Source organism: Saimiri boliviensis, chromosome 17 (genome assembly GCF_048565385.1).
Source record: "Saimiri boliviensis isolate mSaiBol1 chromosome 17, mSaiBol1.pri, whole genome shotgun sequence".
Classification (NCBI taxonomy): Eukaryota; Metazoa; Chordata; class Mammalia; order Primates; family Cebidae; genus Saimiri; species Saimiri boliviensis.
Genome location: NC_133465.1, coordinates 19,154,374 through 19,172,297, shown reverse-complemented (window position 1 = coordinate 19,172,297; position 17,924 = coordinate 19,154,374). Strand labels below are relative to the sequence as shown.

At 42.4% G+C, this 17,924-nt stretch overlaps 1 protein-coding gene across 1 annotated transcript in view; it reads left to right on the top strand.

Annotated features, from left to right (window-relative positions):
• The first annotated feature begins 517 nt into the window (after nucleotides 1–517).
• Nucleotides 518–17,924, top strand: part of TNFRSF13B (TNF receptor superfamily member 13B) — a 55,916-nt gene continuing 38,509 nt past the window's right edge. The window contains exon 1 of the mRNA XM_003929313.3: nucleotides 518–612. Within this exon, the coding sequence (XP_003929362.2) occupies nucleotides 552–612 (61 nt within the window). The 5' untranslated portion in view covers nucleotides 518–551. The remainder of the gene's footprint in view (nucleotides 613–17,924) is intronic.

Below are 17,924 nucleotides of genomic sequence, written 5' to 3'. Positions count from 1 at the left end.
TGGCTCTGGGGTTCAGCCTCTCCAGCGCTCTGCTAGGTGTTGGACAGGGCCAAGGAGACACAGAAAATGAACACCACCTGACGGGCTGGATCAGGGACAGCTCTCCGTAGGAAGTGACAGCGCGACAGAGCCTTGAAGAGGATCAGGAGGAGCTGACCAGGCAATGAATAGAATCAGTATGTCCAGGAAAAGGGAAGGGCCTCCTCAGTGATGCTGGGAGGCTGGAGAGCTGGCCTGGCCCAGGGTGTGTGCCAGCGGGGCAGGAGATCAGGCCCAAGGGGTGGCCAGGGTCAGATCTAGAAGAGCCTGGGCCATTCTGTAGTCAATACCTCATCCCAAAGCCAGGCAGGCTTTCCACTGCTCTGCATGCACCCACTGGGATGCCAGGACCCTGAGCCACCGCCACCCACCTGGGCTCCTGAGACCCAGTGCACGGGCACAGGGGCGGGAGTGGGTGTGGCTGATTTACATCCAGCAGGCTGAGGGGAAAACCCAGGAAGTGCAGCCCAGGCACTAATCAAATCTAAGACTAATAATAAGCATCCTGAGTAATGAGTGGCCTGGGCCGGAGCAGGCGAGGGGGCCGGAGCCGGGCGGACCTGGAGGAGCGGTGTGAGTAGCCTGGCAGGAGGGCAGGAGGGCAGGAGGGCAGGTGGGAGGTGTGAGGAGGGTTGGGCTTGAGTGCTGGTGGAGGTTGGCAGTGTCCAGTGGGTACAGGGCCCCCAGCAGATCCACACACTGGGGCAGTCCCGGCCTCCCAAGCACCTGAACATGGAGAGTCCCGAGTCTGAATGCCTCTGGGGTGTGGGGCTTGCCTTCCGGGAGAGAAGCCACCTGGGCTGCAGGGTTGGCCACACGGGCAGAAATTCCCTTTGTCGCCATGCCCCCCCAGAGCCCCCATTTTCCCCTTGCATCCCCTCTGGACCGTTTTAATGCTAATTTCAAGTATCACATTGTTCGAGTTGTAGAGACAGCAGGATTTATTCCTTAAGAACACAAACTCTAACAACAAAACCAAAAACTAAGCATTATACCATCACCCCTGCTGAACATCATCGCACAGCCCGCCAGGGTTCAAACTGTCCTGGCTGCCTCATCAATGTCTGTCTGTTGATTTGTTCAAATCAGGATCCCAGCCTGGCCCACGTTAGACTTTTGGCTACGTTTTAATCTGTAACAGTTTCCATCCACTTTTTTTCTCGGTTATTTATCTGTTGAAGAAACTAGACTATTTATCCTATAGTTTTTTGTTTGTTTGTTTTTTGTTTTTGAGACAGAGTCTCCCTCTATTGCCAGTGGTGCGATCTTGGCTTGCTGCAACCTCCACCTCCAGGGTTCAAGCCATTCTCCTGCCTCAGCCTCCCAAGTAGCTGGAATTACAGGCGCCCTCCATGCTTGGCTAATTTTTTGTATTTTTAGTAGACATGGGGTTTCATCATGTTGGCCAGGCTGGTCTCAAACTCCTGACCTCAGGTGATCTACCCACCTCGGCCTCCCGAAGTGCTGGGATTACAGGTGTGAGCCACCACACCCAGCCCCTGTAGCAATTGATCAGGATGGGTTTCTAAGGTTTTATGAAAGGGCCCTAGGTCCTCACCATGCAGACAGAACCCAAGGCTGGGTGGACCCGGGGCAAAGCCTGGAGTCACAGCCTCTCCCTGCTGCTCTGTCCCACACCCCAGGCAGGGAGCGAATCTGTTCTCTGATCGTCTTTTGTGTCCAGTGACCACGTCCCCAGAATCCTCAGTCAGGGGCTCAAATACGTAAAGTTTCTGAGAGAGTTAGACAAGGCAGTGACCAGAGGACGCCTCAACATAGCCTGAAATTGCCCAGTGCTCTGGGACCACAAGTGGGGACCCAGCCAGAATTGTGACCTGGCGCTGGCAGAGGCTGCCTGGTGCTGCCGAATCAGCCCTGGCCGGTTGTTCAGTGACCCACTCTGGGACGTTGGTTGAGCCACTTCTCCACAGCTGTAAAATGGAGAAGGCTGTCTTTGCTATTAGATATCCCTCAAAAACACAAAAGTGCTTTGATGAACCTGCCAGACCCCCTCTTGCAGAGTCACGAGGAAAGGCTCTGAGAAGGCCTGCAGTTAACAACAAAAGAAATGCTTTGACTTTCTTTAACCCAGCATTTTTCTTTTTTTTTCTTTTTTTTATTTTTTATTTTTTATAAGAAAAAGAATAAAGAAGAGGAAGAAAGAGAAAGAGAAAGAGGGAGAGAGAATGGGGGTATTGCTTTATTGCCCGGGCTAGAATGCAATCTAAATATGGGTATGCCTATAATTGTCCTTAATAATTGAGATATAAAAGAAAATGAGGGAAGAGAATAACAAACAAGGAGCCAACGAACATTTCGTTTAAACTTCTAAGTTGATATGATGTGGTACTGATCTACGTATTCCTGTATTGGATGCGTATATATTTAGGATCTTTAGCTCTTCTTGTTGTTGCATTGATCCTTTTATCATTATATAATGTCCTTCTTTGCTTCTTTTGATTTTTGTTGCTTAATTTTAACTTCTGCTTTTTATTTATTTATTTTAGCTCTCTGTTTGGTTGGTAAATCCTTCTCCATCTCTTGTTTTAAATCTTTGTGTATCCTTGAATGTGAGATGGGTCTGGATGCAGCATACTGATTGGTTTTAGTTTTTTATTCAAATTGCCTGTTTGTCTTTGGATGGGGGATTTAGTCAATTTAAATTTAGAATCAATAATAATATATGTGAGTTTAATACTGCCAGTTAATATTAGCTGGCTATTTTGCCCATTAGTTGATGTAAATTCTTCATTATATTGATGCTCTTTTTGGTATTTTTTTAAGAAAGGCTGATACTGTTTGTTCCTTTCTATGTTTCGTGGTTTTTTTAGAATCTCTTGTAAAGCAGGCCTGGTGGTGATGAAATCTCTGAGTGCTTGCTTATTCACAAAAAACTTTATTTTTCCTTCACTTGTGAAGCTTAGTTTGGCTGGATGTGAAATTCTGGGTTGAAAGTTCTTTTCTTTAAGGATGTTGAATATTGGTCCCCACTCTCTTCTGGCTTGTAGGGTTTCTGCTGAGAGATCTGCTGTAAGTCTGATAGGCTTCCCTTTGTGGGTAACCTGACCTTTCTCTTTGGCTGCCCTTAGTATTTTCTCCTTCATTTCAACCCTGGTGAATCTGACGATTATGTGCCTTGGAGTTGCTCTTCTTGAGGAATATCTCTGTGGTGTTCTCTGTATTACCTGGAGTTGAATATTATCCTGCCTTACTAGGTTGGGAAAATTTTCCTGAATAATGTCCTGAAGCATATTTTCCAGCTTGGATTCATTCTCTTCCTCATTTTCAGGTACACCTATCAAGCGTAGATTAGGTCTTTTCACATAGTCCCATATTTCTTGGAGACTTTGCTTGTTCCTTTTTATCCTTTTTTCTCTAATCTTGTCTTCTTGTTTTATTTCATTGAGTTGGTCTTCGACCTCTGATATCCTTTCTTCTGCTTGATCAATTCGGCTGTTAAAACTTGTGCATACTTCACGAAGTTCTCGTATTGTGTTTTTCAGCTCCATCAATTCACTTATATTCCTCTCTAAATTGTGTATTCTTTTTAACATTTCGTCAAATCTTTTTTAAAGTTCTTAGTTTCTTTGGATTGGTTTAAAACAAGTTCTTTTAATTCACAGAAGTTTCTCATTATCCACATTTTGAAGCCTGCTTCTGTAATTGGAACACACTCGTTCTCCATCAAGCCTTGTTCCGTTGCTGATGAGGAACTGTGATCCCCCGTTGAGGGAGAGGCGTTCTGATCTTGGGTATTCTCAGCCTTTTTTGGCTGTTTTCTTCCCTTCGTTATAAATTTATCCATCTGTGGGCTTTGTATTTACCGTCTTTGTAATTGGTTTTCTGAGTGGACATCCGACTTATTGATTCTCAGCGCCGAAATCTGAGCAACCCACTGCACCGACTAAATCAGCGGCGTTAAGATTGATGGTGCTTTTCTGACTCTGCACCAAGAACCGACGCTCCGAGGCGCCGGCAAAACCGCCTCGCAGGTCACAAGAGTCGCGCTGGCGACCCGTGGGGCTCCTCCGCTGGGAATCTCCTGGTGCGTGAGCAACAAGAATTCATGTGAAGGTATGGCGTCCTCTCGTTCTTTGCGCTTTCACTGGGAGCTACAATCCTGAGCTGCTAGTGATCAGCCATCTTGGATATCTCTCCTACCCAGCATTTTTCAAGCTAATTTGACCACAGAGATCTCTCTTGGTGCAACGCCTGTTAACCCACCAAGCACGTGAGGAGATACAAGCAGAGGGCTCTGAGAATCACCCTCCTTGGCTGCTCTCTGGTCTCGCGGTGCAGGGGGTGAGTCTCTATCCTACATCTGAGTCTGCAGCAGCCCGGGATGTGAGCCCAGCCCACAGAGCTAGTGTCAGAGAGGAGTTCTGTTTCTTCCCTTTCTGTCAACAGAACTTCTCTCTCAAGTTTCTATTCTGCCTGGCTGGTGTCAGTCTTGGGGTTTTTCTGCCCTCCTTTGACACTTGATGTTGGTTCTGGGATTTTATGTAGGTCCACATGGTGGTAGAGGAAGGGGCAGGGACAGGCCTTCAGGCCATCTGGTCAGTCGGGCACTGTCTCTCCATTGGGTCCAGTGGCTTTGGTGGCTTCCAGGAAATGAGTGGGTCTTGGAACCTCTCCAAGGCTGCCCTGGTCACCTGGTCACATAGAGCCTGCTGCCCACCGTCCACTCAGCCAGCTCTTCACAGTGATATGCAGTGGGTGGTGGCTTTCTCCCTCTCTGCTCCCCTACCCAAAAGTGGGGAGGGAGAATCGGGGGTCTGTCTTTAATTTTGTTTGATCCTTTGATTTTAGATCTGCTTTTGAATAGATAGTATAGTCAGATGGTTTGAAACCCGGAAAGGATTGAAAGATACATAACAGAAAGTCTTTTTTCCTCCTCGTCCTCCTTCTGCCCAGTTCCTGCCTCCCCTAGAATAAGCAGCTTTATTTGGATATAAGTTACATGCCATGAAATTCACCTGTGTAAAGTGTATTTGGTATATTTGCACAGCAGAGTTGTGTGACCATCACCATAAGCTAGTTTTAGGACATTTTGATAACCCCAAAAGAAATCCTGTCAGTCTTCGGTCCTCCCCAGCCCCAGGCCACCGCTAATCTACTCTGTCCCTCTAGATTTGCCTATTTTGGACATTTTCCATAAATTGAGTCACATATGGTGTATTGTGACTGGCTTCTTCTTCCAGTTGGCATAATGTTTTCATCCATGCTGTAGCATGTGTCAGTACTTCCTTCATTTTTGTAGCTAAATAATATTCCTTTTTTTTTTTTTTGTGAGACAGAGTCTCACTTTTGATGCCCAGGCTGGAGTGCAATAGCTTGATCTTGGCTAACCACAACCTCTGCCTCCTGGATTCAAGTGATTCTCCTCCCTCAGCCTCCGGAGTAGCTAGGATTACAGGCATGCACCCCCTTGCCCGGCTAATTTTGTATTTTCAGCAGAGACAGGGTTTCTCCATATTGGTCAGGCTGGTCTTGAACTCCCAACCTCAGGTGATCTGCCTGCCTGGGCCTCCCAAAGTGCTGGGATTACAGGCATGAGCCACTGCACCCAGCCAAAAACATTCCGTTTTATGGATTTATCACATGTGATTTATCCAATCAGCAGTGGATGGACATTTGGGTTGTTTCTACTTTTGGGCCATAATTATTAATAATGCTTCCGTGAACTTTTGAGTTCAAGTTTTGGATGGATGTGTTTTCATTTCTCTTGAGTAGATGGATACCTCTAAGTGGAACTGCTGAGTCATATGATAAATTTTATGTTTAACATTGTAAGGAAGTGCCAAACTGCTTTCCAAAGTGGCTGCACTATTTTATAATTCATTTTACGCACGAGGGTTCCAATTTCTCCACATCCTCAATGACACTTTTCATTGACTGTCTTTCTCATTCTGTCATCTCAGGGGGTGTGAGGTGGTATCTCAGTGTGGCTGGATTTGCATTTCCCTAATGACAAATGATGTTCAGCATCTTCTCATGTGCTTGTTGGCCATTTATGTCTTTTTTCAGGAAGATGCCTCTTGAAAATCTTTAGGCCATGTAAAAATTGGATTATTTGTCTTTTTTCATTATTCTAAGCATTCTTTGTATATTCTGGATACAAGCTTCTTATCAGGTTTAAGATTTGTAGCAATTTTCTCAAAGTTTGTGGATTTTTTTTTTTTTTTTTTTTTTTTACTTTCTTCATGATGTTCTTTGGAACACAAAAGTTTTTCATTTTAAGTCCAATTTTGATCAATCTTCTGTCACATGCACATTTGCTGTCATTGCCTGTCCCCAAATCATGAAGATTTACTTCTGTATTTTCCTCTATGAGTGCTATGGTTTCAGCTCTTACATGTGAGTCTGGGATCGACTTTGAGTTAATGTCTGTGTGTGCTGTGAGATGGGGGTCCAAATTCATTCTTCTGTATGTGAATAGCCAGTTGACCCAGCACCATTTGTTGAAAAGATTATTCTTCCTCCCATTGCATCGTCAGCTGCCCTTGTTGGAAATCCATTGATTATAACTGCTGGGCTTTATTTTTGGAGTCTTAATTATATTTTACTGATCTATGTCCATCCTGATGCCAGTACCACCCTGTCTGAATTAGCATGGCCTTGCAATAAGTTTTGACGTAGGAAACCCCTGAGTCTTCCAGCTATGTTTTCTTTTTTTTCCTTCAGCATGAGCATGGGCTGTCTTCCCATTTATTTAAATCTTTCATTTCCTTCAACAATGTTTTTTAGTTTTCATGTGTGTCTTGCACTTCTTTTATTAAATTTCTTCTTAAATATTTTCTTTAAAATAGTGTTACTAGTTTCTTATTTTCTAACAGGATTTCTTTATGCATATATGACCATTTACAAATATAGATTAGAACTTCCCCTTTTTTTGGAAAATAACCTTCAAAACGAAAACAGAGCCCATGAGCCATGCTATTTTGTTTTTATTTTTGTTTTTTAGTTAATATGTCTTGCTGTTCTTTCCATAGCAACATGCAGAGAGCTTCCTCATTCCTTTTGTTGATAGCTACATAATAATCTAGTATATAAATGTACTGTAACTTAGTCAATTCCCTGCTGATGGTTGTTGGGTTACTTTTATTCTGCTATTACAAATGTTTCTGCAATTGGCCAGGCACAGTGGCTCATGCCTGTAATCCCAGCACATTGGGAGGCTGAGACAGGCAGATCACCTGAGGTCAGGAGTTCAAGACCAGCCTGGCCAGCTCGGTGAAACCCCTTCTCTACTAAAAATACAAAAATTAGTCAGGCATGATGGCAGGTGCCTGTAATCCCAGCTACTCAGGAGCCTGATGCAGGAGAATCGCTTCAACCCAAGTGGCAGCAGTTCCAGTGAGCCGATATTGTACCACTGCACTCCAGCCTGGGCAACAGAGAGAGACTCCATCTCAAAAAAAAAAAAAAAAGGAAAGAAAGAAGGAAAAAAGAAAATTTTTTAAAATGTTGCTGCAATAAATTTATCATTTCACACTTCAGGATACATTTCAAAGTTTAATCACTGGGTCAGTGGGTAAATCTATTGGTAATTTTGACAAATGTTGCCAAATTACCCTGCACAGGGGTTATTTCTATTTGCTCTCCTTCCATAATGAATAAGAATGCCACACGGCTCTGCCAATAGAAGGTATTATTAAAGTTCTGGAGTTTTAACAATCTCAGGGTGAAGATGGTATCAGTGTAGTTTGAATGTGCCTGTCTCTTTTGAATGAGATCAAGCATCCTTATGTTGTATTTCCCTGTCTGTGAACTGTGTCTATTCCTGCCCTTTGCCCGTTTATTTTTCTGTTTATTCTTTAGATGGGAGTTGCAAAGTTTTCGTGCCTGTTTTTCGTATGCCTTTGGACTTGGATATTTGTTGTCCTAAAGAAGTTTTGGGTTTTTTTTTTTTATTGTTGTTCTTGGTTTTTTTTTTGTTTTTTTTTTTTGTTTTTTTTTTTTTTTGAGACATAGTCTCTATCTGCTGCCTAGGCTGGAGTGCAGTGGTGCTATCTCAGCTCACTGCAACTTCCCCATCCCAGGTTCAAGCGATTCTCCTGCCTCAGCCTCCTGAGTAGCTGGGACTACAGGCACACGCCAGGATGTCAGGCTGATTTTTGTATGTTTAGTAGAGATGAGATTTCACCATATTGGTTAGGCTAGTCTCGAACTCCTGACCTCAGGCGATCCACCTGCCTCAGCCTCTTAAAGTGCTGGGATTACAGGCATGTGCCACCACGTCCAGCCACAAAAAAACTTTTATTTGTTTGCTTGTTGTTTTGTGGATTCTATGTTATGCATCTTTTCTTTTATGGATTTTGGGTCATAGTTAGAAAGGCCTTTCACACTTTGATGATGTAAAAATTATCAAATGGTTTCTTCTCTATTAAATGTACGTATTTTCATTTCTTTCACATTTAAGTATGTTATTGGGTTGCTTTTTGATCTGAGGGAAATTGCTTCCCATGCTCATTTCTGGCCCAGTCACTTTGTGCCAAGAATCCTTTCTCCAGTGTTGAGAGCAAGAGCCAGGACTTTCCCCTTTCCTCACCAGGGCACCTCTCCCTGCGTCCTCCCTGGATGGAAATGCAGGCAGGGAAGGAGCTGCTCATGAAACTCAATATGATCCCTGTCTAACTGTCCATCAGCACAGTGCAAGAATGCGGCTTGCTTTTCCTTTCACGAGTCTTTACTGAGGACAACTATATACAAGGAATCCAGTCACTGAAAAGCATTTATTCAGCACCTGCTGTGTGCCTGCTATTATGGAAGGCACTGGATGCAGAGATGAATGAGACAGTAGGAGGAGGCAGAATGGCTACACCCTGAAATGTCACATTACCAACAAGAAATGTCACCAGACAGTGGGTACTAGGAGTTCAGGTTCTGAGGGTAGTTCCCCCCAACCCCTGCAGAGCACTAATTTTATGCTACTATCACTATTAATGATTATCATTGGCTGGGCACAGGGGCTTCGACCTGTTGTCTTAGTTATTTGGGAGGCTGAGTGGGGAGAATCGCTTGAACCCGGGAATTCAAGGCTGCACTGAGCTATGATTGCACCACTGTAATTTTGTAGAGACAGAGCAAGACCCTGTCTCTACAAAAGGAAATTTAATTATCACTAATGTTAAAATTATTTTATATTATTATAAAATAACTATTAGCCCATTATATTTCATACTATTTATATCACAATAATAACCACCAGTAGCAGCAGCCATGTCTTGGGCCGTTACATGCTTGTCGTGTACATACCCTTGAGAAGATCTACAAAAGAACGTCTAGAATCCCCATTTTACAGGTCTGGAAAACTGAGGTTGTGCACAGCCCAAGTCCTTCCCAAGATGACTCAGCCATGCTTTCCCCACCATGGGCACTTCACTCCTGCACACTCGGGTCACTGAAGCATGGTGAATCTATTTTCAACATGAGCTGACAGCGGGTAAAAATTATGATGGGTATTTCACAAACAAAAACTGAGAAGGTAACTTGACCAGTTCTCCCAGGACCTAACTAAGTTCTTCTTCCTTTAGCACCAGCATGGGAGGCTGGGCGCGGTGGCTGACATCTGTAATCCCAGCACTTTGGGAGGCCAAGGTGGGCAGATCACATGAGGTCAGGAGTTTGAGACCAGCCTGGCCAACATGGCCAAACCCTGTCTCTAGTAAAAACACAAAAATTAGCCTGGTGTGGTGGCCCACACCTGTAGTCACAGCTACTTGGGAGGCTGAGGCAGGAGAATCGCTTGAACCTGGGAGGCAGAGGTTGCAGTGAGTCAAGATCGCACCACTGCACTCCAGCCTGGGTGACAAAGAGAGACTCCATCTAGAAAAAAAAAAAAAAAAAAAAAAAAGAACCAGATGGGTTTGGTTGACTCTCAGCCCTGAAAATCTCTGAAGTTTCATTCTGAGTGGAAGTGGGAGCAGGCAGGGAGGTATTAGAACCATTTTCAGTATTCCAAAATAGCCTGGGGAAAAAGCATACACGGCTCACAGAAACCAGAAGCCATCTTTCCCTCCTCCTCCTCCTCCTTTCTCCTCCCTTCTCTTTCCTGTCTTCCTCATCTGTCTTCCTCTTTTACCCTTCTTCTCCTCTTCTGCCTCCTCCTCCTCCGCATCCTTCTTTTCCTCCTCCAGTTCCTCCTCCTCCTCCTTCCTGATTAGCAGAAGCCAGGTTGTAAGGTCACATTCCATTCCCATGCACGTCCCTCAGGTGTCAGGGGCAGCCTCATCTGGACACACCCCTGTCTCTACACACTGGAATCTTCTCCTGCCCTCACCCCACTGGTGAGCTCAGATCAGTGCCCAGCCCAAGTTTGCACTCAGTGTTTGCTTGAAGGATTGAATGAGAAATTCTTCCTATTACCAAGCTACTGTTCCTCCTCTTCCAGCCACATCTGCAGGTTTCCTTGGTGTGACTGCAAAGGGCAAGAATGAGAAGTTGACCTCTCCCCGCAGCCCTGCTCCTTTACTCCTGAAAAGACCCCTCCTCACCAAGGAGGAAAAGATAGAGTTGGCTCAAGACAACAGGAATTGGCTCCTAAAAAATTTTTTTTCTCCATTCAGGTGTAGGCCTTGTCCAGCACAGCACTCTGTATCGCAGGAAGTGCCAGTATTAATCACGGCAGCAGCTCAGGGTGTTAAGCCTTTACTAATGTGCTCAGTACCACGCTAGGCACCTGCCATGCGTAGGCTGCTCTCAGTGACCCTGCGCGTAAGCAACAGCTTCCTCGTTTACCGGGGAGGACGCTGGGTCTCGAAGAGGGGAAGTCGTGCCCAGAGTTGCACAGAGAGGTGCACCGGCCCTGTGACGCACGCAGTCCAGGGTTCCCAAGCAGGGCTGCCCTGTGGCTTTCCCCAGGTCTTCTCCAAAGAGGCTCGTAACCTGATCCATTCCCCCTGCTGGTCCTTGGCTTGTCCATTTTAGATGCTCTGGATTGATTTCTCACTTTCTAAGGTGAGAGCTTAACTCTGATGTCACTGTCTGAATGCACGCAGCCTCCCCTCCCCAGGACCCCAGTGAAGGAGGAGTGCTCAGAGTCAAGATAGACACCTGCTGGCTGTCAGCTCTGTCCCAGAATGTCAACTCCTCTGCAGCCTTGTTCTATTCTGTCTTCTTCCTCTCTCCTAGAAAGCCTGTTTTGCCTTTGTTCTGTGACAATGGTCTCATGGCTCCCACAGTGAGTAAACTGTTTTACAGAAGGAATAATTCCACCTCTCCACCCCATGGATTCGGATGACTCACTTATTTAAGATACCGTAAACATTCCCCACAGCTGAGCTGTACATGTCCTGTGATTACCTTTCTTTTCTTTTCTTTTTTTTTTTTTTTTTTTGTTTGTTTGTTTGTTTGTTTGAGACAGACTATCACGCTGTGGCCCAAGCCAGAGTGCAGTGGCAAGATGCTGGCTCACTGCAACCTCTGTCTCCTGGTTTCAAGCAATTCTCCTGTCTCAGCCTCTCAAGTAGCTGAGATTACAGGCATGCACCACCACACCCAGCTAATTTTTGTATTTTCAGTGAAGACAGTGTTTCACCATGTTGGCCAGGCTGATCTCGAACTCCTGACCTCAAATGATCCACCTGCCTCAGTATCTCAAAGTGCTTGGATTACAGGCATGAACCACCACACCTAGCCTACCTTTCTTTTCTTAGTGACATCTTTTGTTTCCCTGGAGTTGAGAACTCCTCTGTTTTCTATGCACGTAATTCATCTCCAGCTCTGAGAGAGAGCCACCTTGTCAGTCAGTCAGACATTCTCACTTATCCAACGCTTCTGTTTTCACTGGTGGCATTCCCCTCTCTTCCGTCTTAGCTGGGGTAGGGTACCGTCTAGACCTCCAAGTAGCTGTCACTGGGGACGTCCTTCACCGTCGGGCCAGGAGCGTCCACCTTCCCTTCTCTGCTGTGAGAGGAGCCCTGTTCTTCACCAGCCCTGGTTTTCTTTGTTCACTTTCCAGATTCGATGGAACACGTCCCCCAGTAGCTTCCAAGGCCATTCATGTCCGAGAAAGTCTTTATTCTCCCTTATACTTGATGGATAACAATGTTCTAGACTGAAAATCACTTTCTATCGATCATAAACTTTAAGGCACTCCTTCATTTTCTGCTTCCTTTCCGCTTTCTACTTCCACATTTTGCTGGTGGAAGATACATATAATGGAACTTTTACCATTTTAATCATTATGCTGTGTTCAATTAAGTGGCATTATGTACACGCACAACCACAACTATCTATACCCAAAACTCTTTTTGTAGACCCAGACAGAAATTCTGTATGCATTAATCAGTAACTCCTGCCTGGGCTAGCCTCTATTCTACTCTCTAACTCTATGAATTTGCCTCCTCTACTTCTCTCATGTAAGCAGAATTGTACAATATTCGTCTCTATATGACTGTCTTATTTCACTTAGCCTAGTATCTTCAGAGTTTATCCACATTGTAGCATGTATAAGTATTCCATGCATTTTAATAACATCGTAGCGTCTGCTGTGTACCTATAACACATTTTGTTTATTCGTTCATGTGCGATAAACAATTGGGCCGTTTCCACCTTTGGCTGTTGTGAGTATTTTGCTCTGAGTGTTGAGGCAAAAGTATCTGTTTGCATCAGTGTTTCAGCTCTTCTGGATGTTTACTTAGGCGTGGAATGACTGGGTCATGTGTCAGTTTTATGTTTGACTTTTTGAGGAACTGCCAGGCTTTTCCACAGCTGTCGCACTGTTACCTATTCCCATGAGCAGTGTCTCCACGTCCGCTCTTCACATCTCCAACATTGGTCATTTTCCATTTTTTATGATAACCATCCTAATGGGTGTGAAATGATATCTCATTGTCATTTTGATTTGCATTTCCCTAATGACTGATGAGACTGAGCATTTTTTCATGTGCTTATTGACCACTCGAATGCTTTACTTGAAGAAATGCTGATTCAAGCCTTTTGCTCAGTTTTGACTTGAGTTGTTTGGTTTTTCTGTTGTTGAGTTTTAGGGGTTCTTTATATATTCTGGATATTAATCCCTTATCAGATATATGATTTGCATATATTTTCTCCCATTCTGTGAGTTGTTTTTTCAGTCTCTCAGTAGTGTCCTTTGGTGCACAAAAGTTTTAAATTTTGTTGAAGTCCTATTTATCTAATTTTTTCCTTTCATTGCCTATGCCTTTGGTGTCATGTCTAAGGTATCATTGCCAAATTTAGCACATGAAGATTTCCCTCTATCTTTTCTTCTAACAGTATTATAGTGTTAGCCCTGGGTCCATTTTGAGTTTTTGCCTATGGTGTTCGGTAAGGGTTCAACTTCATTCTTTTGCATGTGAATATCCAGTTTTCCCAGCATCATTTGTTGAAGAGACTGTCCTTTTCCCCATTTAATGGAATTGTTAGTGTTTTCTACATATAAGATTTCTACATATAAGATGTTATCTGTGAACAGAGATAATCTTATGCTCTCCTTTCCACTGTGGATACTTTTATTTCTTTTTCTTGCCTAAGTGCTCTGGCTAGTACTCCCAGTGCTATGTGGAAGAGAAGTGGCAAATATGTGCATCCTGGTCTTGTTCCTGATCTTAGGGGAAAGATTTCACTTTCACCATTGAGAATATTGTTAGTCGTGGGATTCTCAAATATGGCCTTTATCATGATAGGGAACTAGTTTCTTGAGTGTTTTTATCATTTAAAAAAAAAAGTTGGATTTAGTAAAGTGCTTTTTCTGCATCAATTGAGATGATCATTTAGTTTTAGTATTCGTTCATTTAGTGTGGTACATTTTACTGGTTGATAAAATGTCTGTTGAACTACCATTGCACTCCGAAAATAAATCCCACTTGGTTATGGTGAGTAAACCTTTAAGGTGCCATTGGGTTCAATTTGTATACATATGGCGTCTTGGTGTGTAATTTTCTTTCCTTGTGACATCCTTATTGTGATTTGATATTAGTGTAATGCTGACTTCATGAATGAGTTAGGAAGTTTTCCTTCCTCTTTGATTTTGGGAAGAGTTTCAGAAGAATTAGTGTTCATTCTTTTTTAAATGTTTTGGTAGAATTCACTAGTAAAGCAGTCTTGTCCTCAGCTTGTCACTGATAGGCTTCTGATTACTGACTCTGTCTCCTCACAAGTTATAGGAGTACTAAAATTTTCTATTTCTTCATTTGTCAGTTTTGGTAGATTGTGTGTTTCTAAGAATATGTCCATTTTACCTAGGTTATCCAATTTATTGGTGTACCACTGTTGATAGTATTATTTTATAATCCTTTTTATTTCTGTAAAATAAGTAATAATGTTCTCAATGTCATTTCTGATTTTAGTAATACGAGTCATCTCTCTTTTTCATGGTCAGTCCACCTAAAGGTTTGTCAATTTTGTTGATCTTTTCAAACAGCCAGCTTTTGGTTTTGGTGATTTTCTCTATTATTTTTTCATTCTCTGTGTTATTGATCTCTGCTCTAGTCTTCATTATTTCTTCCCTTCTGTTATTTTTGGATTTGGTTTGCTCTTCTATTTTTATTTCTTCAAGGTGTATAATAGGTTATGATTTAGTTATGATCAGGTATGATTCTTCTTTTTCAGTGTATGCATTTACATATATCTCCCTCTTTGCATTGCTTTTGTTGTATTTCATAACTTTTGTTATGTTGTATTTTCCTCATTTGTCTCAAAATATTTTATAATTTCCCTTGTCATTTCTTCTTAACAACCAAAGTTGTTAAGGAGTGTGTTGTTTAATTTCTACGTTTGTGAATTTTCCAGTTTCCCTTCTGTTATTGATGTGTAGTTTTATAGCATTATGATCAGAAAAGAAATTTTGAATAATTTTAATTTTTAAAAATTAAAATATTTAAAATTTTAGCCTTATTTTATGACTGATAATCTATCCTGGAGAAAGTTCCATGTGCACTTGAAAAGAATGTGTATTCCACTATTGTTGCCTTGAGTGTTGTCTACATGTCTGTTACATAAGTCCTCTATTTTCTTATTTACCTGCCTGGTTGTTCCGTCTTATTATTGAAAGTGAGGTACTGAAATATCCTCACATTCATGTAAGACTATCTATTTCGCCAGTCAGTTCTGTCAATTCTTTTCATATCCTTTGGGGCCCTGTCATTAGGTGTGTATACATTTATTTTTTTATTTTTTATTTTTTTTATTTATTTATTTTGAGAAGGAGTTTCGCTCTTGTTACCCAGGCTGGAGTGCAATGGCGCAATCTCGGCTCACCGCAACCTCCGCCTCCTGGGTTCAGGCAATTCTCCTGCCTTAGCCTCCTGAGTAGCTGGGATTACAGGCACGTGCCACCATGCCCAGCTAATTTTTTGTATTTTTAGTAGAGATGGGGTTTCACCATGTTGACCAGGATGGTCTCAATCTCTTGACCTCGTGATCCACCTGCCTCGGCCTCCCAAAGTGCTGGGATTACAGGTGTGAGCCTCCTCGCCTGGCCCACAATTCTTTCTTTCTTTCTTTCTTTTTTTCTTTCTTTCTTTTTTTTTAAAGACAGGGTTTCACCATGTTGATCAGGCTGGTCTTGAACTCCCGACCTCAGGTGATCCACCTGCCTTGGCCTCCAAAGTGCTTGGATTACAGGCGTGAGCCACCGCACCCAGCCCCAGGTGTGTGTACAGTTATAATTGTTACATGTTCATGCTGTATCTCCTTTATTAATATATATTGTCCGCCTTTGTCTTTTGTAACCTTTTTGTGATTTAAAGTCTATTTTGTCTGACAATGATACAGCTGCCCCAACTCCCTTTTGGTTACTATTTGCATGAAATACCTTTTTCCATCCTTTTGCTTTCAAGCTCTTTGTATTTTTTTATCTAAAGCAAGTCTCTTATACGCAGAATATACATGAAGCCTGTGGGTTTTTATATCCGGTCTCCCAATTTTTTTTAACTAGCAGAGCTTAGGTCATTTACATTTAATATGATTTTTGATAAAGATTTACTTCAGCCATTTATATATTTGTTTTCTGTATGTCATATGTTTTTTTCTTTCTCCAGTTACTCCAGTTTTGTGTTTTGTTGATTTTTTTTTGTAGTGAGCCACTTTGAGTCCCCTTTCCTTTCTTTTTCTGCATAATTTTAGTTATTTTCTTGGGGATTATAATTAATACCTTAAACTTATGACACCCTAGTTTGAATAATACCAGCTTAGTTTCAGTAGGACATGAGAGCTTTGTTCCTGTATGTCCCTGACTTTTCCTTTCTATTGTTATTGTCACTTGTTGCCTCTTTGCACACTCTGACCACTAACATAGGTTTATAATCCCTGTTTTACTCATTGCCTAATAAATCACTTAGGAAAAAAATAGGAGTTCCAAACCACGAAGAAAGTAAAATAATTCTGGCTTTTATATTTACTTTCTTAGTTATCTCTACCATTGTTTTTTATTTTTCCTATGGCTTCAAGGTACTGACTAGAGTCATGTCAGCGTGAAAGACTCCCTTGGGCATTTCCTGTAGGGCAAGTCTGCTGATAATGCACGCCTCAGATTTTGTTTACCTGGAAATGTCTTAAGTTTGCCCTCATTATTGAAAGGTTATTTAAAAGTATCTGCAATTCCTGGTTGACAGTTTATTTTTTTCTTTTAGGATTTTGAATATATCATTCCACTACCTTCTGTCTGCCACCATTTCTTAGGAGAAATCAGCTGTTACCATATTGAGGCGCTTTTGTGCACGAGAAATTGCTTCTCTCTTGCTGCTTTCACCATTCTTTCTGTCTTTGGGTTTTCTCGATTTTCTGTAATGTGTGTTGATGTGAGTTCTTTGAGGTTTTCCTGAATCCAATGTATTGAGATTCCCAAATGAGTATATTCACGTGTTTTCTCAGATTTGGGAAGTTTGGAGCCCTTATTCCTTCAAATACCTTTTCTTCCATTTAGTCTCTTCTCCTTCTGTGACTTTTGTGAGCAATGTTAGTACATTTGGCTCTATTCAATTTTCCTCAATCTTTTTTCATTTTTGCGACATGGACAATTATTTTAATTGTCTTGTCTTTAAGTTCATCCATCCCTTCTTCTGCTTGTTTAAATTTGCTGGTAAACCCCTTCCGTTAAGGTTTGTATTTCGCTTTTTGGACTTTTCCATTCAAGAACTTCTGTATGGTTCTTTGAGAGAGAGAGAGAGAGAGAGAGAGAGAGAGAGAGAGATACTACTTTTAGACCATTCTTAGGCTCACAGAAAAATTTAGCAGAAGTACAGACAGTTCCTACACGCCCCTGTCCACACACCTCTGCAACAACCTCCTTGACTAACAACATCCTAAACCAGATGGTGTATTTGTTACAATCAGTGAACCTGCACTGACACATCGTTACCATTTAAAGTCCATTTAAAGTTTACATTAGGGTTCACACTCATATTGTACCTGGGTTTGAACAAATGTACACAGACGTGGCCACCACTGGAGTATATGACAGAATGGCTTCACTGCCTTAAAAATCCTGTGCTCCACCTACGCATCCCTCCCATCCTCCACCCCATGGGAATCACCGATCATTTTACTGTCGCCATAGTTTTTGAATTTTCCAGAATGTCATGGAGTTGAAATCCACTTTTATCAACTCCTTTTATCTCTGCAGTCAACCAAAGACTGTTTTGCTTTTCTTTCTCTCACTTAGTGGCATGCATTTAAGGCTACTCCATGTCTTTTCATGCCTTGAAAGCTCATTTTTCAGCATTGAATGACAGTCTCTTGTTTGAGTATACCGCACTTTATTTGTACATTTACCCACTGAAGGACGTTTTGGTCGCTTCCAAGTTTGGTTCCTTTTCTACCCCTTCTGTCTCTTTACCACGTGCTCGTTGTCTTCATACAACATTTTCCTGATTCATCCAGTTCTTTGTCTGTGGTTTCCTTAAGCTCATTAACGTATTTAA